This window comes from Notolabrus celidotus, chromosome 19, assembly GCF_009762535.1.
Source record: "Notolabrus celidotus isolate fNotCel1 chromosome 19, fNotCel1.pri, whole genome shotgun sequence".
Lineage (NCBI taxonomy): Eukaryota > Metazoa > Chordata > Actinopteri > Labriformes > Labridae > Notolabrus > Notolabrus celidotus.
The window spans coordinates 8,204,529-8,231,266 of record NC_048290.1 but is presented as its reverse complement, the minus strand read 5'-3'; the positions used below and the strand labels follow the sequence as shown (position 1 = coordinate 8,231,266).

Below are 26,738 nucleotides of genomic sequence, written 5' to 3'. Positions count from 1 at the left end.
TTTTTTGGCTTCCTCCTCCATCTCATCGGCCCCTATCTCCTTCTCCTCTATCCCATTTTCCCTTTTTTCCTCCCCTTCCTCCTCCTCCTCCTCCTCCTCCTTCTCATCTTCCTCTTCTTCCTCCTCCTCCTTCTCATCTTCCTCTCCTTCCTCTTCCTCCTCCTTCTCATCTTCCTCTACTTCCTCCTCCTCCTCTTCTTCCTCTTCCTCTTCCTTCTCATCTTCCCCGGCTTCCTCCTCCTCATCATCTTCCTCTACTTCCTCCTCCTCCTCGTCCTCCTCCTCTTCCCCTTCCTCTTCCTCCATCCCATCTTCCTCTACTTCCTCCTCCTCTGTCGCTACTTTTTCCTCCTCCTCCTCCTCCTCCTCCTCCTCCCTCCTCCTCTCCTCGCTTTCCTCCCATAGCTCTGATAAGGTTTTTTGTCCATGAGATCCAAACATGTGTCCTTCAAACATTTGGGAAACTGAAACAGCAAAATGTTGATTTGCATTAAAAAAGAGAAATCTGAATAAAAATAGCTGTTTTTATGTTTTTATATGGAAGCCCTAAGCGGACGTTCATTTATTTGTATCCCTCCATGTGGTATATCTCGTTATCATGGTAAACAAAAGTGGCTTTCTCGTGATATCAGGATCATTTTCTCGTGATCTGGAAAGCGAAACAATAGATCCGTCCGCTCAGGGCTTCCATATTTGCAGGGGCTCATTTTACACCCTGCTCTAAGCTTATGAGGAAAGTTCATCTAATGCATATTTACTGAGCTACAAGTAAACTACAATAAGGACACTGGAGGACATTGCCTCCACTACATACTAAAGAGATACCTTTACTTTCACCCTCTTGTTCCATTTCCTGGCTGTGCACAGTGGAGGTAGCTTTGTGGCCATGAGTCTGAGTTATGTGATGAGAGATGGAAACACCACAATTATGATTTAGATAAAGAAAATCTACATATATGTATGGTGTTTTATTGTTGTAGATTGGCTTTTTTTATTTCAAAGTTAACTTTTGGTCTACTCCACATCTGCACAACAAGGAAACTCCAGTAACTAAATCTACACCACACTACAACCACTACATTTAAAATATTTACCTGTCTCTTTCCTTTCTTCCAGTCTTTCAGTTAAGGTTTTGTGGCTTTGACTCTGATGTGGATTCGCCTCAGACTTGTGGCCAACTGAAACACCACAATTGTCATTGACATATCAAGCAGAAAAACTTCTCCCTCTCTAAATTATATATGCTCTTTTGTCAGCAGAAGAAATTCATTTGAACTTCTTCTAATGTGTTTCTTTTTTATTTCTTGCCCTCCAGCTTCAGTCTCAGATTGAAAATCTAAAAATCCTGTTAGTGCTGAAGTTATGATTTAGCTGTGACGCTTATGTTAACGGACAGATTCATATCAGTGAAAATAAAAATTTAGATGCAGCTTTGTTTTCAAGGTTTAGGCTCCCAGTCTCACTGTGATGCATCATATTTATCTTATTACAGTTTATTTACTTTTTTTATGCATAAAACTAAACCACTGTATATCTAAGACCAACATTCACACATGGCAGCACACAAGCAAACAAAGCTCTTATAGTTCACTGCTGTATCCAGGTTTTCACAATAAATTGGGGAATTGACAAGTCACCATCTTTCCACTGCTGCTTGACTATTGGGTAACTTAAGGGGGGTTTAGTATATCTTAATCCCAGTGGTAAGCAGCACATGTATCAAGAACTAACAGAGTTTTGGGGCACACTCACACTCGGACCATTTGCCCTGTACCATTCCAAAACATGATTGACCCCCATCCCCAGTCAGTTTTGGTTGGTTTGGACGTTACACTCTAACTGTTAAGATGAAACTTATGTACACAGGGTGCAACCATAGACTGTAAAAAATATGGACGTAGTATCCGTGACGTCACCCATCTGTTTCTGAAGAGCTGTTTTGAGATCAATCGGCTGCGGCAGCCATATTGCTTCTGTCGAGCCAGTGTGACGTAAAGAGGCGGGCTTTGAGCCTCCTAGCCAACAGCTGCAGTGTTCCCACAGGCAGCTGTGCCTCTCATTGGAAGACTGGTAATCTCAATATCTTCGAAATTGCCGAATTAGAAAAAAATTCACCCCCCTCACAGTGAGAGGACGTCGAGAAATGAGCTATTCAGACTACACTCATCTTTTGTACCAGGCTGTAAACATGTTTATTAATGCTGCAAAGATCGTCTTTTCCCCATTCATGTGTATGTGACTTCCGGTACTTCCGGAGCCAGCCTCAAGCGGATCCTCGATGAACTGCAGCTTCTAACACTTCCGCATTGGACTCATATTTTTAGACCGGAGGTTGCCGCTTGGGTGCAACCAAACTATGACACAATTTAAGTTACAAACTAACCAGTTTCTATGTATGGTTTAATGTGGACTCTGCAACTCAAGACAACATTCACAGTGCTGGTGCAACAGGCCACAGAAGGATTAGCTATCTTAATGTTACTTAAGCTAGGCAACAATAATGGTAGCTGACTGTAATGTCGGCTCGCTAAGAGTAATATTATGGCTCGTTTCCACCAAGCGGTCTGGTATGGATCAGTACATTTTGGTACGGGTCGGATCGGTAACGCCTGATAATGTTTGCGTTTCCACAGCCAACCGTGCCCTACTTCGTGGGCGGCGTGTAAGCCAAAAGCGGATAGCCGCGTCAGCTATGTAATAGCTTGACGTCATGGCGGCACGACAGTGTACTCCGCTAATAAATGCAACAAAGAAAGACTGCACCTCCACGGTCGACCATGGAACGCTGTTTCTTGATGCCATTTTCCAAACAAAAAAAGTGATCTTCCCGAAGCCCACCGGAGATTTAAACATGCCGGGGTTATGTGTTGTTCTTTATTATTGCTGTTGCACGGGAAGTGATGATTCTTTCGACCAATCAATGGACTGCAGTGTTTCTAGCTCCACCTTATGGGGTCGGATCAGTATGTCTGGCACCCCAACAGAAGGGTACCAAAAAGTGGGACGGTACGGCTCGGTAATTTGGGGACCTGTCCCGGTTTTATTCAATGGAAATGCCACAAAATGCGTGCCGTACCGAGACGAACCGAACTGAACCGCTTGATGGAAACGGGGCTTTAGCCAGGAACTGGTAGATTGCTGCCGGTAACTGATGAGTAAATAAGCTGAACTGAAAGTGTTACATATGGAAAAAAAAAAAATGCTGCTATTCTTTCCTTCTCTTCTCCTTCCTCCTGCCAGTGTTGCTATTGTGATGTTTTGTGGCCATATTTCTCTTGTATGTATTCCTCCAAATGATGAAAGCCTGAAACACCACAATCCTCATCATGTGAGGCACTACATGCTTCTTTTTGTCTGAGTAACCTGACAAGTAAGAACTTTATAATTAGGCTGATCCTGCAGCGGGTAAAGATTACTGATATCTGCCCTAGTCTCCCTCCCAGTGTTCCTCTGAGACCTTGTTTTCCGTCTTCTCTTTCTTTCTCTCTCTGTCAGATAGTGGATTGCCCCTGCAGGGGCCTCAGCCCTGGGCTTGGGAAAAAAAAGCTGTGAAAGTCAGAGAGGCTTGAGAAACTCCTTCATCACTACACTTTTAGGCTGGGTGTGAAAAAAATGACATGCACTTCCTTTTATCTGAATGTCATGAAATTTTCTGACTGGCACTTGTTCTAACTTGCTGGTTGTGCTTTTTTCTTTGTTCTGGCAAAAGATGATACTCTGATGCTCCTATTTCTGTTTTAGGATTTACCCAACATATGAATATTCATCAGATGCTATACACTAGTAACATCTTGTAATGTGTGCTCTTCCTTATGTTTAGATTTAATGTCCTCTCTGATGCTACACACACACATACACACACACACACACACACACACACACACACACACACACACACACACACACACACACACACAGAAAACCGTTTGAATCAAATTAGGTACCAGAGAAAACTTAGCCAACGCAACCCAGCTTTTACTGCATTTTTAATTGCCTCTTGCTCAAAATTCCCCTTTTATTTCTCTTTTTCCTCTGTATGTTCCGCTTTCCCAGAGGGCTTTGTGCCACTCCCAGCATCCTTTGCTCCATGTTTTAAGGGCTAGAGTGAGCACAAATGAAGAGAGATGTGAAACTAGTTCACTTTATAGATTGTTTGTCCTTCCCCTTTTTTACCTATCCATTCACAGCAACGCAGGCAACTCAATAACTCAAAACACCAATGTGATGATTAAGACTAAAACCTCCTGATAACCAATCACATGAAGTGACCACCCTGTGCACGTCATTGGGGGACTAATGATCACCGGACCGCAGTGGAGTACACGCCTGCACACTTCCATCTGTGTTTCCCCTCGAGGTGTTTTCGTGTCGACGATGTACGTCTCTAGTTGTGTTTCTTCTTCAGAGAGGGGCATCCTGCAAGCATCCTGCTCCCCTGTGGAGCGTCCCCCTTCAGGCAACCTCCCTCCCACCCACTCACTCCCCTTCATCCCTCCCACTCCCTCGGGCTCCAGTGAGACAGGGCGCCAGCAGCTGTTCTCACAGCACCCTGGACCATTTCACACAACTGGCGTCGAGCCAGCGTTACATCTCATCAAAGTTACCCCTGTTTATCGCTACTCATGTCCGACTCATGGCCCTACTATATCCACTCCTTCACACATCTGTCACAGCTGCAAACAGACTGGATTGAAAAAAAAAGAAAGAAAACTCTCTTGTGGGAAAGCAGCATTCTGACTCACAGTTGTTTCAAAGGCTGATGTAGCACAGCAGCGAGCATAAACGCATTTAATCTCAGTAACCCTTGCTGCCTTGGGGGCAGGAGTGATTTTAGAAGTTCTTGGCATTACTCTCAATCAGATCAGCCCCGAACTGCCCCGACATCAGACGCAGGCGGCCAGAGCATTTAGAGTTCCCACACTTTCTGCACTTACTAGAAGAAGACACGTCACTTTTTTGGTCCTAGGCTGCACTAAGACGACTTTTAGATTGAGGGATTGATGACATGCATAAGCAGAAACGTCATAGGTATCTTCATAGATATACTTCTCTCTAATGCTCCCTGAGAGGATATTAAGATTCTCTCATGCGATGGAGGTTGCAAACCTACATCTTTGTGATCTTCACGAGAAGGTGATGCCAACAAAACTGGGACTGAGTCCAACCTGCTGTAGTAATGCTCCACAGTGAGCAGAAGACTTTGAAATTCTGAACATATTTGGGAAGAAGTAGGCAACCCGGGTTGTTCTGTGAGCCTGTCAGCTGTTTTGGTGGTTTAAGGCTGGATCTGTAACCCCCATCTGGTCCAAAACGCTGGTTCTGATAAAGACCCCAACCAAATTTCTCCCACTAATACCCTGGAGGGGAAGTGGGTATAATCAGTCCAAACTTCCTGTAGTTTGAGCCCAGCTTTAGTCCTAATTCCTTCTCTCTTGTTATCCAGTCTTTACGTCACTCTGATCCCACTGCTGATGTTCCACAATCCTCTCAGAGCCTCTGAATGATGCAAAGACAATGTCAAATGAACCCAGTCTTTTAAACTTTCCCCTGCCGGTCCTTCTCTTCCACTCTCTTCCCACTTAAAACTGCCTCATGTTAACTAGATTCCACTGCCACTATCTAAATCCAATAAGCTTTTACAGCAAGTGATACGATGCAGAGCAAAAAAAGATTGTTAGTGACTTTCAACTCCTGAAAATTGTCAATTCCCCACAGTAAAAACCAATGGATGAAACCAATGTGAATGATCTACTATCTATAAACGAGGCAAACTATTTTCTAGCATCGTCTACTGATGTCTAGCGCTATGCTCGTGCCTTACCTCCTCTCCCACTTTCCCTTGGCTCTGAGTTTTCTCTCACAGATTCAGACAGACTTGAGTGACGATGACCCGGATGTAAGGGATGTAGGATGGACTCTATTGCAATCGAATGGCGATGATGATGATCTGAGCGATGTGTGGGCTCCTCTGGGACCGGAAAAGAGAGATGTGGAGGATCTGAGATTGTTTCAGAGGGTGTGAACTCCTCTGGTGTCTCAAGCTCCTCTGATGGATAGAAGACTGAAGGAGGGAGAGTACGTGCCGTAACATGAGTACTAAAGGCTCTATGATTTTTCACAGATTTACATGATGTGATAATTAAATACTTATTGGCCGAAATGTGGATGCAGCTCATAGCAGGTGTGCATAGGAAAATCAAGGAAGTTAAATTAGTAGCAAAGCATCAGTCAAAGACTTATCAAAGGCAGACGTGAAAAAAGATTTAACATTTTTTAGTAGCAGATAGATATCTCTCTGTCTGATAGAGATACTGAAAAGTTGTCTTTCAAGATAATTTAAAGATTTCTGGACTGAAGTATTAAATTGTGTCCATCCACCACATCATAAGACAGCATTTCTGATGACAAACTAGCCCAAATCTTGACATTTAAACATATAATCATAGAGACATATCCAAAACCAATATTATATGTGAAAAACTCAAATTGAAACTGGAATAGAAACAGATTTCAAAGTGTCAAGGCTAAGACAGGGTCTGTTGGCAGCACATTGTCTGTCAGTGGGGTTGGGCTTTGTGTATCGGCTGGTTTCTGCTGGTGAAGCTCTGCTGTCTGTTGCATCAGTGGCATGAGGAAGGAGAATGTAAATGCAATGAGGAACTAGCAGGCATAGACATTAGCATAGGAGATGCTGCCTCAGATTGTTTATACAAAGACTGTCTAGCTCACATAGACACTTTGGAGCGTGCACACTGATACACATAGAAGTGAGAATGCACAATGAAAGTGTGATTTCACACTGCTGAGATCGGCTAAACTCCAAATGTGTTCCAAAACCCTTTCAGTGCTGGAGGATTGTGTTTTCATTTTCTACAGTGACTGTTAAAGGTGTGACTATTGTTAATATGGTTGTAAAATAAAGTCACACACTGTTTGTCAGAGTGTACTGCTCTGGTTTACACTTGCATTGTTGTGTGCCGATGTGTGCATATGTGCTTGCAGACACTCAATTTGTCATCTTGAGATTTGAGAGGTGAAATGAATCAATGGGAATCTGTCTCATGTCAGCACTGAATCAATTATGACCTACAAAAAGAATGCTGAACAGCAGGGATGGGTATCGAAAAACTGTAGTTATTGGTACTATGATTGGTCAGCTTATTTGATGCCTTTTTCAGTCAGTTATCAGCAATTACACCTTGTCCTCTAACCTGAACTGCTGGTTACCAGCATTAAACAGGCCAAGCAGCTTCCATGTACGATGTTTGGGGACCACAGAGCTGAAAGAGGTAGCCCATTGTTGGTTGTGATCGTATGCTTTAGAACAGGGGTTCCCAAATTGTGGGTCGGGACCCCCTGGGGGGTTGCAAGACACAAATGGGGGGTCGTGAGATGTCTTCCAGAATGTGTTTTTTTTTTTTATGTTATCTAAAAATAGTACATTTTACCCATTACAGTAAATAATATGAAAAAAAAAGTAGATAACCTTGAAATAAAACCTTGAAAATAGAAAATTTAATGAGTTTTCTGCCTTTCTTTGTGGCCAGATGACTCCTAAGTTTTGAGTTAGTGAACAGTGAATTATCAAAAGCATCAGTAGCAGTAGGGTAATTCATAACAGCACAGGAAACACAGCCACATGCTCATCTAGGTAGGCTAATTTTCTGCAGACCAGCTAAATGAAGCCACATTAAATCACTTTGAGGGACAGTGGGGACCGTGAGTCTTTGGCACCAATATTTTGGGAGTCGTGAGCTGAAAAGTTTGCGAGCCCCTGCTTTAGAAAGTCTATTGGTCTATATGGCGTGAAAAGAAAAGTATTGAACGTTTCAAATCACTTCACTAAATTTAACTTTGGTGCAAATTTGTGGAATTTACATAAAAAGGTAGTTGCGTCCAAATTGGTAACACCCTCATGAAGCTCATACAAGTTTTACATTCTTTGAATCTGAATCACTGCAGCTTGTTCAATACAGCTAATGCTTTTGTTAGTGTTGCAGCTGGTATTTCCTACAAGCAGCCTCTGAGCCGTGGTTGCTACAAAACCATGCCTCAGATGGATTTAGGCTAGCATCAAGTGCGTTTAGTTGTTGCATGGGTCGGACTGGGAACTAATGGATACCTATAGTATGAATGGGCCGTAGACAAGTCTGACGAACTTCTTTAAACTGATTCATCCTGATGAACCCAACATGCTTATTTAGAAAATGCTTCCCTTGCAGCAAGGCCAAAAACAGAGGTTTGCTTTATACACACTGTGAATCATTATGGTGCATGTTAACATTTTTTTCCATGTTGCACCTTAGCCAAGCCAATAGAGCAGAACGTTCACTATGTTTGCTGATTGGATAACAATTGGTTGTAAGATTCCCAGTCACTACAGGTAGCAGACATCTTTGGTCCTTGATTCACAAATGTAACTTCAAACATTTGATTTGAGCAAGAACAAGTACATCAAAGCTGCCTTGTAACACTTCTTGTCTCGAATTGCGTGTCATAAAACTCCCTCCACATCCAAACGACTTCATGCAAATTCAGTTCAAAACCATCTGTTCCCTAAAGTAGAGAGAGTCGTCCACCTCTGGAGTAATGTTTTTATGAGAGTCGACAGTTGGAAAGCAGACATGGAGAAAGCATCAACCAAGCTCAGGAAAGAGGGATCTGGCAGGCTTTAATCTCATGCTAGCGGGGGAATTGGGGTCCTGGGGTTTTTGTAAGCTCTACATTATGAATAAAAGCAGGAGTTTACATAACTTTTGACTATCAAACTCTACTATTTTAGTATAAACACACCGCAGTCATGACTTAATTACTCATTCCAACTATTGTGCCAGGGCCTACCTTCACTGAGATCAAAATACCGAGGGTGTAGAGGGCTGAAAAGTGAGTTTCCAGCCTCTGATACAGGGCTGCTGGAGGCAACGGACTCTGTATGTGAAAATGAAAGGTACAAAGAGGTAGGGGCAAGGTATCATAGTCATTCTCAGGCATGCTACAGCGCCATCACTCTCACATACAATGCATCAACAGTCTAATCTGATCAGTTACATAATCGTGTGACATGTGCCCGTCTCCCTGTGCAGAAGGACCGTCACATGACACGCTCTCTGGCACACACACACTTCTCTCAGCCTCCAGAGTTAGACTCATGTGTGCTCCCTGCTCCAACACATTTGTAGGTGTTCTTCTATTTGCATATAATGAGATCATTTGTGAGTTGCATTAATACAGCCAGAGAAATGATAACAATGATGGCTAATGCCACCTGTCAGTCTTAGCATTCCCTTCATTTATTACCGCAGTGCTGGACATTGATTTAGCTCAACACTAATGGCAGCATTGAGATTCAGGACCAGTTAACATTTTGCCAGAACTGCTAATGGCGGCAGTAAAGTAACAGCATGGATGTCATTAATATGTCACATGATTTTCCAGGCATGATCCAGTCCAAGTTCAGTTTTTATGGAAATGCAGGGATTTGAATGGACAGGAGAGAGGATTGTGCACAGATGTGATTGTGGTTAATCTAATGTAATACATCTGCAGCGTGCAAATTAACCAACTACTGCGCGTGTGTGTGTGCGTGTCTGCATGTACTGTATCTGTATTCTGGGTCTTTTGCAGCTCTGGGATCTGCTTCTGAATGCAGAGATGAAGTAGGGTCACACAGGGTCATGGTAGCTGCCTGGTAGATGTATGACTAGGTTTTAGGATTTGGTTTTGCTGACCTCCCCCTCCCTCTTCCCCCCCTTCGCAAAACGCCCATCTGTCAAGCAGACCAATGAGCTGCAGCCTCCTCGGATCAGACTCCCTTGCCAATAGGTTTGCTAATCCTCATCTGAGCATGCTCAGTTGTTTAACTGGGGCAGGGACATGACAAAGGGCGCAACTACTATGACATGCTGTCCAGGCTGTAAGTTGGTTGTAATGTTGGCGGGGATACACAAGCTTCAGCTGCACACGCTTCAAATCTTACCATAAATCTTTGTGGAGAAATCCCACAATACATACCTAAGCTTGGATTAGCATTTTCTAGATTCCTGGAAAACTAATAATACCGCAAATATGATTTATGTAACCGATGTTTCTGCAGATGAAAAATTGACCAATAAAATCCCAGGCAGCTCAAACACTTAACCTCACAGTTCAGAGGCCACAACAACATTTTCACTACTCATATTATCATTTGTAATACTATCAGATAACATAAGCGCTTTGAATGCACCTTTGGAAGCAGCTTAAAGAAAAAACTAAGATTGCAGATTATATAATTTATGGTTAACAAATGTTGCAATGTGATCTAGTTATTAACATCACAGGCCCTCGTGTGTGTGAGGTTGTGTGTGTGGATGTACAAACAGTTGTGGCGACTGCTGTGTGAGAATGGAACCTAAGACCTCAGATCCCCGGGAGGAAGAGGAGGGGGTGAGGATGATTTATGGGTTTCACAGAACTGCACCGTATGCCCACCATAACTCTACACACACTCACACACACACACTCTCTCACACACACAGATAACAAGGGCTTTTTCACATAAGGGTCAGGTTCAAGCCACGTACACCTCTCTGAACCTGAGATAAAAAAAAAGGCCGGTATGATATGATCTTTGTTTCTAGTTTCCCCAGAGTACAACAAACTAACTTTTTATCATTTGTTCATTTATTATTGTAAAGTAAATTTTACATTTTAAATCAAAGTTGTATATTTGTTCAGAAAGGATACAGTTTGTTACAGACAGACAGTTAACACTTTTAATAATCATATTATTACATTTTTTTTTGGCATAGACAGTTTCTATGTAATGAGTGTGGCCACTGTGAGATGTGTAGACTGGGATTTGTATAACTGAAATACAAAATCATATTTATATTAGTTATATCATCTACATTTTATTTATCAGGTCAGTTTAAATGTGTGTTAAGTAAGGTTTAATGTATGGTTTGCAGGTAGTTATGGGAAATAGAATCCAGACAGAGTGAGACTACACCCAGAGGGTTGGGAGTTGCTGGACAGGATCCAATATGACTGAAACTAATGTTTTAGCTACATTGTTTTGATGCTAACGGAAACGGTTTTACCTAACCTTACAGCAGGTGGTGCCAAATGTGCTGGAACTCTTTTCAGTGGATTGATTTGACATGACGTGATTGAAAGTTAATAACCATTGTCAAGGGTTTGTCAAGGGGTTTTGACCATAGACTGTGTAAATAATGAACTTAGTATCCGTGATGTCTCCCATCTGTTCCTGAACGCTGTTTTGAAGCCAATCGATGGCGGCAGCCATATTGGGAATGTGGAACTCAACCAGGCATAGTGTGACATAAGGAGGCGGAGTTTGAGCCTCCTAGCCAACAGCTATGTGTTCCCAACCGGGAGTCAAGTCAGTCATGTCCTTATTTGGGCAAAAACTTGTAATCTTAATATGTTCTGAACCGTCACGTTAGAAAAAAAAACACCCCCCGTACAGTGTGTGCCTATAGAGAAATTAGCTACGTAGAGTCAAGCAGTTTTTTGAACCATGGCTGTAAACATGTTTATTAATGCTGCAAAGATCGTCTTTTTTTTAATTGGTGTGTATGGGGTTTCCGGTGTTTCTGCAGCCAGCCTCAAGCAGATTCTCGATGAATTGCAGTTTATAACACTTCCGCATGGGCTTCATAGTTTGAGCTTGGTTTTGACCAATCAGAATCAAGCATCTTACACAGCCGGAAGATCAGTAAGAGAGCTGGGTAATAAAACACTTGAATGCACACACTCACACCTGCAGCTTTCCTCTCTTTACGCACACAGCAGTGTGTCCCACCCCACCTCCTGACATTTTTTCTCACCTCTAATCATCTGTTGTATAACTAATATTCATCAGCAAAACATTTTATTAAGACGCCCCGTAGCACAACTCACACTTCAAAATGTTTCACTTGATATTATGTTGGGATTCACGTGTGTTTCACACAGTGATTGAAAGTTTGTAATACTTGGCAAGAGTCGGCTGTTCTTTCAAACAGCGCTATGAGAAGGTTCATATTTAACATGAGACGTTTCACTTCATCATAAACAGGAGGGTCGCACTGCTGGACCGCTCTCTCTCTCTCTGATCAGGCTGCAGGTTTTCAGATGCAAAAGGCAGAAAGTGGCGAGTGATTGTCTACAGTGGTTAATTGATTGCAGATGGGGATCTTTTATGGATATAAAGAAAGACAAATGTAAAGAAGGTCAGCAATTATACTCTGGAGGCTGAAAACATACATTGGCGGCCTGCCCATTGCAAATGTCAGTTTAGTAGGAATAGTGAGAGAAAATATAACAAACATTAACACAAGAGTCAGAGAACTTTCCATAACTGTGGGAGTCTACTTTAAAACAACACAAGAATCTGTTCTGCTGTGGTTTATTCAGGCTTTTCTTTTTATCGGTCAGTTAAATGTGTGATTTGGTTAGTAGAGGGGGTGCAACGTCAGTCCTGCAACTCCACCAGCAAGATTTCCTCTAGTCCAATCAGGGGGATGTGTATGAGCCCACCAAGGCAGTATTCTGTCTTCACTTCTCACATTCAGGGGAAACTAAGGTTCACTGTCCATATTAATATGGAGTTAAAGAATGCATCTCCATCCTAGCACAGGTTTTTGTTGTAATGACTTATCAACCACATTAATCCTGATCACACTCTGCTTTATGTATTTTACTATAAGTTGAATGAAACATTGAAAAGTATATTTCATGCTGTCCAACAGATAACTGAACAGTTGTAATATAAATCGTCGCCCCCTGCTGGTTATTATCAGGCATGCACTTTTAAAGGCACTTTCACATTGGCTTAGCTAAAAACAGAAACAGTTATGTTTGCTTCTTATAAACAGTCTATGGTTTTCACACAAAGATGGCCAAAGGAATATCTCCATACAGCCTGAGTAATGTAATTTTTTACATCCTAAAATGTGTTTGTCCTCTATGTAAGCTAATTTAAAAGTTTGGAAGTCGCCAAACAATTATGACACCATTTTTTTTTCGTGTGGATTTTTTTTCCCACTGCATAATAATAAGTAAAGTAAGAAAGAATCTGTATGTTAATGAATAAATCACTCGCAGCAGCCCTGTTTGCATGTGAATAATAACTTTGTGTTTTTCAGTAATAACAAGCACGTCTACATGAGATGTGCTGTGATGTTGTGTCCTTCACGGTAGAATTAAAAAAGCTTACACAGGCTCTGTGTTAAAGCTTCTGTCAGCCCCTTCTAAATCACAGCTAATCATTGACTTATTTGAGTTCCCTACTGATGTCAGCCCAACAACAAAAGTGCTGTGCTGTTCAACAAACGCTCTTAATGGATTTCCTTCAGACAAAAAGAGAAAAAAAAAAAAGTCTGTCGACATCACAGCAGAGCTGAAATCCCAGCTCCGCCCACATCCTAAGTGCTTTTCTGTTGGAACATGAGAGGTCCACTGCCTACCAAGATGGCAGGTTTAAATTTAGCATGAGGGCGAGCCAGGGGTTTTCAGGTCCACTTGACTGTACATTCAAGCGGCTGACAGACTGTGTTTGCGTTCATCCTGGGTTGCTTAAAATCAGTCTGTCAGAACAAATAAAGTCTGAATGTCCGTACAGTTTGACGCCCTAACACTCAACAGGGGACAACCCCCATCCGACACTGACGTAGGAGACTCATATGGACAGGGAACAGGCGATGTACGTCTCAAGTCCGCTGCAAGTTACTGGATGAATTATAAATGAAATATACACAGATGCAAACACATTGCTTTTCAGCGTCTGTAAGCACATCAGCACGCACACACCACACACGCTGCTCTGTCAGAAGACTCCACACGCTGCTAGTGTTTGACTTTACTTACTTTTACCCTTTGCTTGAAGAGGTTATCACATACTACACAACTAAAACATTAAAACCACATCGTAGAAATACACAGGAGAACTTGTTCCATACAAATGAAAGACTCTTGTGACTTTAGCTCAATCACAAAACCTGAGGAACTTTTAAAGATGAAATTAATCTGTCAGCATTAGCACAGCATCGGCATCTGTTTTATGTTTTCTATTAATGGCAGCTATCTTAATCAGTTTTTGATCATATTTGAAGCACTTTATAGAAAGTCATTGGATTTGGAGGGTAGGTGCAAACATCTGCAAGGAAAAAATCTAATTGTAAATAGCTAACCTCTCTTTTTGTCTTTAGCACATGATTTCCTGTCTTTATACTCAGCTTAAAGTACAGTTTCGACTGGTTATGAAACATTGGAATTAACATTGATGTCTCTTTATGACTTACAAGAGCAAGCAAGACCAAAAATGACAAAATTGACTATTACTGTAGTGTAGATATTAATGCCATTGACCACTGTGAGGTGTCAGATGAGTCAATGTACAGGACGCAGAAGTGACTTTTTCCACATCTGATTTTCACAGTGAGTGGTACATGTCACCATCGTGAGATTTCTATATCAGAAAAAATATGCAAGGACAAGATCAGGAAGTATGTAACATGTAGTCCACAGGGGATGTCAAAATCAACAAAAAAGTAAGTTCCTTACATGAGCTTTAATTAAGCATGCTGCTTACTTTCGCTTCATGATTTACCACTATTAAAGGGTTTGGTATCAGACCAGTATCAGGCCTTGAAATAAAAGCAGTGTTTTGTATCCATAAACGAGCCTCAGACTATCAAGCCTGACTTGTTGGAGAATATCCTGCAACACCACCAGCTGTGGGTCATTCTTTCAACTGGAAACAAAACAATTAATGTAGTATTTTTAAATGATAACTTAAAGCAATAACTAGATATTGGACTCAAAGCAGCACATCTCAATATTGTACATGACTAAATCCACTATGTGACTCTCTACTTCTAGCTATGGCTAATCTACTTTTTCACACCTTCCTGAGTGGCTCCAACGGGCTCCTGGGTGAAAGCAGGGTACCATTCAGCCTCTGTGGTGGTTGTGGCGCCCTCTCCTTCACCTTCAGGATCACCCTCACCTTCATCTTCACCCTCAGTTTCACCCTCAGCCCCCCCTTCATCTTCATCCTCAGCCTCGCCTTCGTTTTCAACTTCAGTGTCAGCGTCCTCTGTTTCATCTTCAGCTTCAGGAAAAGTAAAGGTATTAGCTTGGTATGATATTGCTGCTAATGAGCAAAATTTTGAGTTAACACACAGACACTGAATCTGTGAGAAGCTGAAACTGTGCCTCTAAACTGATTATCAGCTCATTTGTGAGATTCATTTTTTCCTCCCGTTATTTTTCCAAATAAGCACACAATTGTATCTCGTAGTGAGAGGAGACAGACTTCTGCAGTGCAGTCCAATTGCTCAGTCTACCCATGCAGCAGCCTTTTTACTGTCCGGCCATGTGGAGAAAAGCCCAGTGCTGTCAGGGTTGATGTTGCCACTTTGCCGATCGTTTCTGTCTAACAGCTCGCAGGCTGAGAGCCTCTCCACAGAGAGAATCCCTAATCAAATTCCCTTTTATTCCTGCCTCCCCGAGCTCCTCACCCAGAATCACACTGCATTACAACACACTAACATATGCCAACATCCTCCTCTCCCATTCCTCTATCTCTTTCTTTCTCTCTTCTACAGCACCCATCCTTGCTCAACCACCCCATCCCATCTCATCCCATCCCATCCCCCTCCAATTCTTCAATCCATCATCAGCGCTGTCTTTAGTGTGAATAAGAGAGGCAGCAGAACTGTGGAAGAATTCCTCCTGTGCAGGTTAGTGTGATGTGCTGTGATGAAAGGACATGGCGACAGAGAGGCCTATTAATAATGAAGCACACAGGGCCCAAGCCGCAGCACTGACAGAGGAGATGCAGGAAAAAAAGAGAAATGACTGACTAGAGAGCCAGCTGAACATCACAGGGGAGAGAGAGGGGAGAGTTTAGGAGACATACAGAAGGCAAGGTATGGGGCTGAAACTTAAATTTGAAAAACAATGCAACAAAAAGAGAGAGGGGGGGATACAGAAATAGCAGCTCTCCTGCTTTGATTTGCGTTATTACTTACTAGAACCGGAGGGTGAACCAGCAATCGTACCTGAAAGAGAGTAAGAAGAGGAAGAGGAGATGAGAACTTGTTTATTTATGCATACAAATTGCCTAAAGTCCTGACTCTACCTCATTTATCAGACTCAGATGGCAAGAGAGATTTTAAGAGTCGTTTTGCAAAATAGCAGCTTACCACCTCACAAGTCCTGAGCTAATATCCAAATCTGTACCTCCTCACACATCTGCCCTAATTCAACCTATTACTCCGAGGGGTGTGCACAGACCTTTTCTGACTAGGGTGGCCCTCCTGGAAATGTTCTGGAGATGTAGGGGTGGACTGGAGTTTGTATGTGCCCACACATGTCCAAATAGGAGTCATTTACCATTTCTGTCTCTGCTTATCACATGTACTTTATCTGCTAACATAAAAGTGTCGTACAACAGAAGATTTCTCAATTAATACACCCTCCATGCTTCATTTTATAACGATTCAAAAAGGGTTATCAAAAGTGATATCAACAGTATCTACTTTGTGTCTACTTGTGCTTTCTGTGGCCACTATGGCTGCACTTTATTTTGACTTTGACTTTGGCAGTGAGAAATAGTATCTGTGGTGCACTTATGGCAGATAAGTGGAAAAATGAACACTGTGCCCCTGAAGTTACTCAGCCTGTTTCAGGAATGCATTGCTTATCCCTTGACGGACAGGTAGGACACTGGTGAAATATGGATATTGCATGTTTGACATCACACCACTGAGATACTAGTCTCCTCTCATCTCATTAACAAAAGCCAAACACAAGTTTGTCATAGTTTTTATTATCAATGATGTATTTTCTGCTTGTCATCAACCCGTCTTCATCATAGAAAAAAGGTAATTGACAAACATTTATCATCATACATTCATTCACTAAATTAACACTGATGCTACAATCCCATAACACATGAGGTATTAAAGCCTTCCTCTGACCAAACATAGTTTCAAATTATGAGGATTTTGGGTTGCTACTACCAAGGCTACCCCTGTACAAGCCCCTGGTAACTCCTTAAAACCCCTCCTGTCAGCCAGAAGGCTCCATCATATCATTTAAGTTATGTTACTTTGCCAAACTTAAATCAGTTTAGTTTTTTTTCCTGTCCTCCATGATTTCAGAGATTGTTTTTTTACTAGGCTTAGCACGGCATGCATAATGCAGCCAGTTGGGACCAAACCGTTTCATCAGCCATGGCCATGTTGTGTAGCATTTCAAGCAAGCACATTTCAAACATTTTAATTTTTAAAGTTAACTAATGGGATCCAGGACTTTAAAAGGGTGGTAATGGGCTCTGAAGGTGTGTGTCAGTGCCATTAGATGTGACTTGATAAAAAGAGCTGACAATTCAGCCATTCCCTGCAGAGTGTGTGCAGGTAAAGGTGTGTGTGCCTTTCTGTGTCTATGTTTGTGTGAAAGTAGGAAAACCAGGGAGGGGCTGCCCTAGATTATTATTTTATCAGAGCTGGCTACCGTAGCGGGCTACACTCTCCAAGAGGATTTCCCCCCACGCACTCCCACGGTCTTTACAGCGCTCTGATCTGTTCTCTGCACTGAGGTGACAACAACTCGGAGAGCTCAGACTCTCCATCATTTTCTCTCAACCACTCCGTTCTTTTCAACTCGCTCCATTGATCCTGTTTTTCATTCAGGACTCAGAGTCGAGAGAAAACCTAAATGTTCATCAATCAAGTATGCTGGGGAACGTAATTTAAATAACTGTCCGCATACTCATTTTCAAAGAGGAAATGTCCTGATCCATCATCTGTGATTAGAAAGATTGAAATGAATTGCATTGATGCCACTGGAGAATCTTGGATGATTGTAGCAGAAAGGATGTGATTAAAATGAGGGGATAAACACGAGTATAAAGAGATCTGATTGGTGTTGAGGAATACCTTGTTTCTGAGGCTTAATCTTCCAGGTTTTTTCTAGTCAGGGGAACATATTTCCCACAGAACAGTTATTGAGCCAGTTTACTGTCCATGCAGGGTTGTAAAAGTAGGATTTACAACGTATTTCCACTCTCAGCTCTCTACCTGTAGACATCAGCTAACAGGCCACTGGACACCAGTACACTGCAGACTGTGCTTGAGCACTCTCAGCTTACGATACATAGAGAAAGCTTAGCATTAGCCATGCTAAACGATTAGCAGCCACAGCTCACAAGTCACTAAGGTAACAAAGGTAGTTTGGCTCTTTGTATAAAACATGGACAGTCTCAGTGGGATTTTAAATAGGAGTTGTGAATCTCAGTGAGGGTGGTCGCCATGTTGGAATTACTGTCTAAACCTAACTCTCAGTCAACCTCGACTCAGGCAAAGAAGCGGGACTGAAGCCGCCTGGCAAACTGCTACAATGCATTGTCTGTCGATCAAGTTAGCAGCTCTGCTAACTGTGTCTTATTATGCAACACTTTTAGCCTGAATATCTCCTGTATGGATGAGTTATGAAAAAAAGCACCCTGTATAGTGTGTACAAAAAGGAAAATAGGCTTTACAGACGCAAAGTGTTTTCTGCCTCAGGCTTTACATGTTTATTTGTCCTGTAGAATTGGACATTTTAACGTCTGTGTTGATGTACCCTCTTTGGCTTTTACAGCTAGTCTTAAGTGGACCCTCAAGGAACTGCAGTTTTTTTGTTCCTCCACATTGGCTTCATTTCTAAAGACTGGAAGTTGCTGCTTTGTTCGGCCAAAGGACCCACATATCTAACGTAAATAAGATGAATTGAGCAACCAGAGAGCTTGCTATATGTGGCACCTTAAATTTTCATTTATTGAGATTTTACATCATGCCAATGATACATGGATGATTAAGCGTCAAGACGAAATACTTTTCATGAGAGTAGTGGTAACACTTTCTATTCTTAAAGAAAGCTAAATGGATTAAGGCATAGAAAGCAGCCAGTTAGATTGACAAAGTGTCAAACAGCTGGAGCCAGGTCCACCTAAAAAGTCTATTAAAATAATCGAACTGTAAGTAAATCTAATCACCACTTATTCAATTTTGACATATATGTTGTTTTATTCATAGTAAAATTATTATGCAAAACAACAATTCACCGTTTTATGCTTTCAGTTTAATGAAGACAGTTAATTTTAAATATGTTTGTCAAACTAAGCTAACTGTTAGCTTATTTTGGATTCTCCTCTACTAACATGAAATTCATGGGACTTTGCACAGGACTCATTCCTTGTTTGTAGTATTTCATTGTTACAAATTTAAATATGTTAACACATTGGTCATCTAGTAGACCTAAAGCAAGCTCACAAACATCCAGTCTGTAAATCTATAAGTCACATAAAAGGGTTAATGTATTGAAGTATTTGTCAGATTGGTGGTTAGATAAGCATGGCAATGACAGAAAAATTAGTACGTACAGGTGTTGGGGGTTCCATTGGGTACGGGCAGGTAGGAACCAGCCTTCCAGGACTTGGCCTTGAAGCCCTTCTTGCAGCGCTGGCAGTCCTGGCCTGTGGTGTTGTGTTCACACTGGCACTGGAGGTTCCCTTCCTGCAGCAGGCACTGGGAGGCGTGGAGGTTACACTTACACCTTTAAAGATAGAACAGGCCAAAGGTTAGTTGAGGTGACATCAGGTGTCAGATCACACATTGATTTCAAGTGCTGCATTAATCATGTGAGGCACTGAGGGAGAAATTTTACACAAAAGAAAAAATACTGTATTTGTGTGTGTGAATTTCAGTATTGGATGGAGCAAGGTTAAGATTGTAGGATCAAAGTCTTACACACATGTAAGTATACAGGTACAAAATACAATATAAGCAAGAGAAACCTAACATTTAAAGTAACCATTATTTGTACCTGTGCATTTATATTAATTGTGTGTAAATATGGGTATATACACCGATGCTCTCCTCAGTAAAATGTTGGGAAAAGCAAAGATAGCAGTTGAAACCCACTTCAAAACGGCTGATCTGACATACAGTATTTATAAAGGACAATATCACAGTTACTGTGTGAACTTCTCTATGTGATGTGTAAATCTCAGGTCCTAAATTCTGTTTTCTCACAGACAGAATTTGGCAACGCTACAGCGCCCGTTTCTATTTGATGTTTGCGAGCACAGTTTGTACAGTTGCCAGTCCATCTGATTCTGTGTCATTTCATTTCACTAGCAAGCAGTCATACAGTCTGCATACTCACTGACTGAAGTGATGAGAACATTTCAAACTGTTTTCACAAAATTTACCTGCAGTCAAAAGCCTGGATTGTATTAATATTGAGCTTTGATTCTTAATCTGAGCGAGAAATCGTTCGACAGATTATTTAATCTGCAACTATTTATGATATTTGAGCAAGAACACCAACACCAAATTCTCAGAACAAATTCAGTTGAAATTTCACTTTTGCAGCTTTTCTTCACCATGACTGTTTGTTGGATTTACAAGCTAAATTAAGGAGTCCTGGAAAATCATGTCGAGAACTTTTCACAACCTTGTGGTAGTGAGTTTTATTAACTTGTATTACACCCCACATCTAGTCAACCAAACCAATAAACTTTGTCACCCTCACGAGTGAGCGCTAGGATTACCAGTCAGTTCAACAGATAATTCATATTCTTATCGTTGTAGTCCCAAAATGCCGGACATACACTACCAATCCAAAGTTTGGAAACACCTTCTCATTCAAGGGTTTGTATTTATTCTAATTATTTGAAACACTGTAGATTAATACCAAAGACATCAAAACTATGAAGAAACATATATGGAATTATTTAATTAACAAAAAAGTGTTAAACAAACCAGAATATGTTTTATATTTTAGATTCTGTAAAGTAGCCCCCTTTTTCCTTCATGACAGCTTTGCACTCTCTTGGTATTCTCTTAGTCTGCTTCATGAAGTGGTCTCCTGGAATGGTTTCCAATTAACATGAGCCTTGTCAAGAGTTCATTTGTAGAATGACTTGCCTTCTTAATGTGTTTGAGGCCATCAGTTGTGTTGTTCAGAGGTAAGGTTAGTACACAATGGATAGCCCTATTTGACTACTGTTGTAATCCACATTATTCCATAGTTGTGATGTCTTCAGTATTAAACTACAATGTGGAAAAATAATTAGAATGAATAAAAACCAATGAATGAGAAGGTGTGTCCAAACTTTTGACTGGTAGTGTATGTTGTGTTTAAGCTAAAGCGCAGCCGACCGCTTACTAGCATGGCTGTAGCTACAGTTGATGGCTGCTGCCATATCGCGATGAAGCTCTACTACCCAGATGTAAACAAGCACAGATGGCAGATGACAGTGCAGCGTGGTTTGGTCCTGGTTTGATCTAGCAAATGGAGATAAAGTTGTACATCTGTAGTACAACCAGTCTACTTGGGCAATGAGTAACCAGCACAGGCATGTGGACTGAAGGCTAGTGGTGCCAGCTCTGCTAACTGTTTCCACACTGATATCATTTACCATTCATCTGTGATATCCTGTATAGCCATGTTGATTTTTCATGCTCAATTTTGATTGATTTCTGAGTTTTTTTCTCATCTTTAGACAAGTTATTTAGTCAGTATTTAGATTTCCATTCAAACATCAAGGAATTTATTTGCTTTTTGACTTCCCTAATTCGAATTAAAAGTAAAAAATGTTCGTATATTTTTGGAGTTTCTGGTTGTCTGGAATATCTAATTTAAACAGAAATGAAATTGCTTCAGAACTTCTTGTCACTTTTTTTTCATGATGGAAAAAAATTCAACAACATGAATATATCAAGCCAAGGGGGACTTAAAATTGAATGTAGAATATTGTAGGACCAATCTTCTTCCCCACTCTTTTTGCTGTACCTGCCTCTTCAAGCTAATCATTTTTGTAAAGTTTTAGTGCCTGACTTTGTGTGTATGAGTGTTAAATGTAGTGCGTGCCCCAGCAAAGGGTTGTGGTCCAGGTGGGCTGATCCAGAGGTGGAAGATTTTCTCAGAAGAAAATGAGGATCTTAAGGACATTCTGCAGCGACGACTTCAAATTACAGCCTTTTCCAGATGAGCGCCTGGACTCCAATCCAGTTTGTTCCACTGGAGTGAACAGCTATCCGTCTGCATCAAATATTCAAAGAATGGGCCCTGTATTCTGGCGACATGACTACTTCAATCTTCCTTCCTCACACTAATCTGCGCTTCCTCATCACTTTTTTTTTTAGCACTACTTTACATAATGACTAACAATGACAGAAACTTAAAACACACATATGAAGATCTCCAGGAAAAGTGGGGAGACAGTCGATCATGGTGAGTTGTGTCTCGCCATATCGCACTGTTGCCTTCAGTCCTATAAATTACCCACAATCCTCTCTGATCACCTGGAACAGCTGACAGGACGTGCCAGGGAGAATCCATCCACCGACAAGGCCTTGTCTCCTGCACGCTTTTCTGAAGGACACGAGCTGTCCACTTAGCCAGGAAGGAAATTGAACATCTCTTTTTCATGGAGAAAATAAAGAATGTGTGTGCGTGTGTGTGTGTGTGCGTGTGTGTGTGGTTTTCTGCTCCGTGAGATTGTGATGCATGTGTCTGAGAACTGCGATGACAGACAACAGATCAGAGAAGCAGAGGCCCGGTGACTAATGCCTGCGCCGAGTGACTGACAGCGCCGAACACATCACCGCTTCTCATCTCCTGCGTCGTCTGTGATAAATCTCATCCGCCTCATCTTAAAAGTGGAAGCGCCACTGAGTGCAGGATCTAAAAGTTGTAGTTTAAAATCAATACTGAGGAACAGAGTGATTTTTCTAGGTATGCCGCTGTGCTGTGTGTGTGTCTTACGGGCCTAATGGCTGGAGCGTTGGAGAGGAAATGGCCTCCCTCTTGTCAATTATGTGCGCAGTTGATGTACCCTGAGGTTAAAGCAGAAATGGATCCATGAGGATACCTTGATGGAACTCCATCGCCTCCTTGATATTAACTAAATCGTTTGATCACAACAGTTAACGCAAAGTCAACCAATTCTAATGCATTCTCTGCTGCCATGCCATGTCCAAACAGTTTTGCAAATTTAGCCAAACACCCCGTTTTCTCCTTGAATGTGCATCATCCAAATCACCTCCTAGATAACCCCACATTCCCCCTTTGGTTAAAAATGTTATTAAAACATCATAAGGTATTTTTCTGTGTCTTTCATATCTTTGGAACACTGCAGGCCAGGGACTTACATATTTGTTGTTGTGAAGCACACAGCTGCAGCAAGGCTCAGGTGCAATCCCAGACAGGAGCAACCTAATCCAGCCTCCAACTAATGTGTCTTTCTGGAGACTCAATACAAAGAACCCATGATGAAAAAGTCCAGTACTAGATACTTTCTTGATCTCACAAGTGGAATCAAGCAGCAACCTCCAGTGTTGATAAATGAAGCCAATGCTGTTTTGCAAAAAACTGCAGTTCCTCACACTTAAGGCAACTGTGCAGAACATGAACGCATTCTCCATGGCGCTACCCATTGGTTTCTGGAGTTTTGAAGCCTATTGTCGGCAGTCGCCAATGCTGAGTCAACCTAACTTTCAGTTGACCTAACAAGAGGCAAAGAGGTGGAGTTCCTGTTTCTACTTTAACAAGAACTTAAATGGAGTTAGCATTTAAAAAATGGCCACTACCATTTTTAGGCTTCAAAACACCAATAGATAATGTCACTGACACGTCCTCCATATTTAATACACTATATGGACTGAATTTGTTGACCAGTCTCAGGCTGTGTTTCTAATTTACACTTTGCAAGAAAAATTTTCCACATGAACATCTCACTGCTGTGCACGTGGGGCCATGCCCACCCCTCCCTTGAAATCTGATTGGTCACCTGAGTGGCCACCTTGTCTTAATCTTAGAGACAAGCCTCAATCAAAAAGTAACGACAACAGCTAATCAACAACATTGGATCTGAGCAGTTAATCAAAATTTGGATGGAGGCTCACAGTCAAATAAGCATTGTAAAGTGAGATGGTCAACCTCTTTCATATATCTGTGGTTTTACACTTGGGCAAGTAATACATGTGATATGTAATGTGTAGATTATCTTTGGTGCATATGGTTAGCTTTGAGTTGAGCAATCTCTAGCTATTTCCTCTGATTTTATTATATTTTTACAATTTCACTTGGATTGCTTACAGACAAATCAGCTGGAAACGATGTCAGAGGACAAATCACCCGCTCAGCCAATATATCAGTATATATTGGAATATTTGTTCCAGTCTGTCAGAGTGAATGTGTTATGTACAAAAGGTCTTAAAAAATTGCATCATACAATTTAAAAAAGGGGAAAAAAACGCTGCTTCAAAATCAGACAAGTTATGCTACAACAATCTAAAAGAAGTCTACAGAATCCTTGAGGGACTGATTAAAGTTAAATTTTTAGTCTAAAAGTCTGGAAGCTTTGCAAACCCTCCATCCCCTTGACCTGCTTTTTTGCCTCCAGCCTAGGAAGACCATGACTACTTCCAGCCTTGCACTCCTTCCGCATGAACGATGTGACACTTGGACTTTTCAAGTGCCGTCTCTCTTTAGCTCCCTCTCTTTCGGATGACAGCCTGCAATGGGATTTCTCCCGATCCCTTTCTACAGTCCCTTCACACACAAATAATACATGGGCCACAATCATATGTTAATGTGCAAGATGTCTGCCTTCACTGCAAAGTCATCAAAGTGGGGGTAGCTGCACGGAGGAAGTTAAGACGGGACAGCTGGATCCATCACAACCCTGTCTATTTACTCAGTGAGAGAGAGAGATGGATAGAAAGAAGGAGAGAGAGTTGAAATAAGAGAAGGTGAGTGGAGGGAAAGGCAAAGAAGGGCAGAGAAAGCAGGGAGAGGAAGGGAGTTTGGGAACTGAAGCAAATAAGTGATTCAAATGTATTCCAGTTTCCATTTAGAAACACACACACAAGGTGGTGTTTTAATTAGATGGTGTATTTTGGGTCAATACTTCTGTTTATCAGCCTGCTGGGGACTGACCTCCTGAGGAAAACCAGAGTATCTGTTGTTTCAGCATATGTGCAAAAACATCTACGTGACAAAGAGCACCATCAGAGCTATAATTCCTGTCCACTGAGAGGGAAAGACAGAAATCAGGTGACATTGTTATCGAGCCACAACGTCTGCAGGATAGAAAACCGGCATTGATTACAGGGCTGAGAAGATGAAGAGAAATATCAAGATTATTTTGCTCAATTTTGAGATCAGACTCCAGACAAATCATGCATGTATTGAACTTTGGATTTCAGTGTATTTGCCAAACTCTGAATAAACATCAACTCAAAAATACTGAAAAAATGATAGTGCTCTCACACTAGATGGACACCAAGATAGTAACACAAAACTAATTTTAACACTTGAGATAGCAGTTTGTTACCAGCTTCCAACTGTTTCCAACCAATGGCTTCTCTTAATCCTAACACTACCAAAATCACATCTACTTAAAGTTTCCTTGACTTTAATCATAGAGTTCTTAGATCATAAAAGTCTATTCAGTGAATAAGAAAAAAAATGTTTTGTTTAGAGAACTTGTTGTATAGGTGATTTTTCATTTTTAAGTTGTAATCCTAAACTTGTTCGTCTTTGTTGGTTTGGCAAAGCAGAAATATTGTGATCATAACTACAATGTTAATAGTTTTATAACCGAGATACTGATTATAATTTTTCCCAATGTGCCTACTGGTGGCGTCAAACATGGCTTAAGTGACTCCATTTCCAGTGGGACAAGAAAATGTAGAATTCATCAGATCACATTGTTTTGATGAAGATACTTCATATGGTGCTCCATAATAGGGCCTCTCTCTGGCTGATGTCTTCCACTTCACTTTGAATACATGTTCATTGTTCTGTCTACCTTCAAATGCATGCAGTAAGTGTTTCCTGTGGATCCTCTGTGTATAGCTAGACGTTTAAACCCTCAGGGGAAAGGCAAACTCCACCACAAACATTGAAATCCACTATATATAGAGGGACTTCACGGATGTAAAAAAAAGAAAAGAGCCTGTCAGAAAATAACATACATTCAAACGCACACAAATTTAACAGTCAGCAACTATAGATAATGATAAAGCACTGTGAAAAACCAGTGACCCAGGGGTGCTGGTTTGGCCTAGTTGTTAATTTGCATGTCCCATGTATAGAGGCTATAGCCCTCAAACCAGCTGCCCAGGTTGGAGTCCAATTTGCGACCCAATTCCTACATATCACGCCCCTTCCTTCCAGTTCCCTGCCCTATCCACTGTGCTGTCCTTTCTGAATAAAAGCATAAAAGGCCAAAAATGTAACTTTGGAAAAAATCAAACAAAAAAACTAATGATTCTGATAAAATGTGGCTTCTCTGCCAAAACATCTAATTCACTAATAATCTCTGTATTCCAGTAACTGTTAATTATTACTTTGTCGATTCAAGTCAGGATCTGTAGTCTCTCATTATTCATGCAGAGATCTAAGTGGGTGGGGATGCTATGATAACGAGTTGATGTGCTGATTGGCTGCTGGCTGAATGTTTTCTAAGGGGGGAGGGTGCAAAGCAGTGCAGACAGATGCAGAGGCGGGAAAACACCAAATTAATACATGGCGAGTGTTCCTGAAGAACCTTGCACCAGTACCAAGCCAAATGTTTCTTGTAATAAACTGTTAATATAATCACAAAGTGGCGACATTTAACGATGGCACATCTGCTGTTTTTGGGTCACAATCTGTTGATGAAGATCCTCCCAGTAGGTGGGCTACACAAA

The 26,738-nt window shown here is 41.4% G+C and overlaps 1 protein-coding gene and 1 long non-coding RNA gene across 2 annotated transcripts in view; one reads left to right on the top strand and one right to left on the bottom strand.

The window, feature by feature from the left end:
- Window positions 1-26,738, top strand: part of LOC117831670 — a 209,307-nt gene that overhangs the window by 37,613 nt on the left and 144,956 nt on the right. Inside the window, exon 2 of the long non-coding RNA XR_004635043.1 lies at window positions 15,594-15,728. This is a non-coding gene — a long non-coding RNA (uncharacterized LOC117831670). The remainder of the gene's footprint in view (window positions 1-15,593; window positions 15,729-26,738) is intronic.
- LOC117831669 (netrin-G2) overlaps window positions 1-26,738 on the bottom strand; it is an 89,337-nt gene that overhangs the window by 17,597 nt on the left and 45,002 nt on the right. Inside the window, 2 exon segments of the mRNA XM_034710468.1 lie at window positions 16,020-16,049; window positions 19,415-19,587. Coding sequence (XP_034566359.1) covers window positions 16,020-16,049; window positions 19,415-19,587 — 203 coding nt within the window.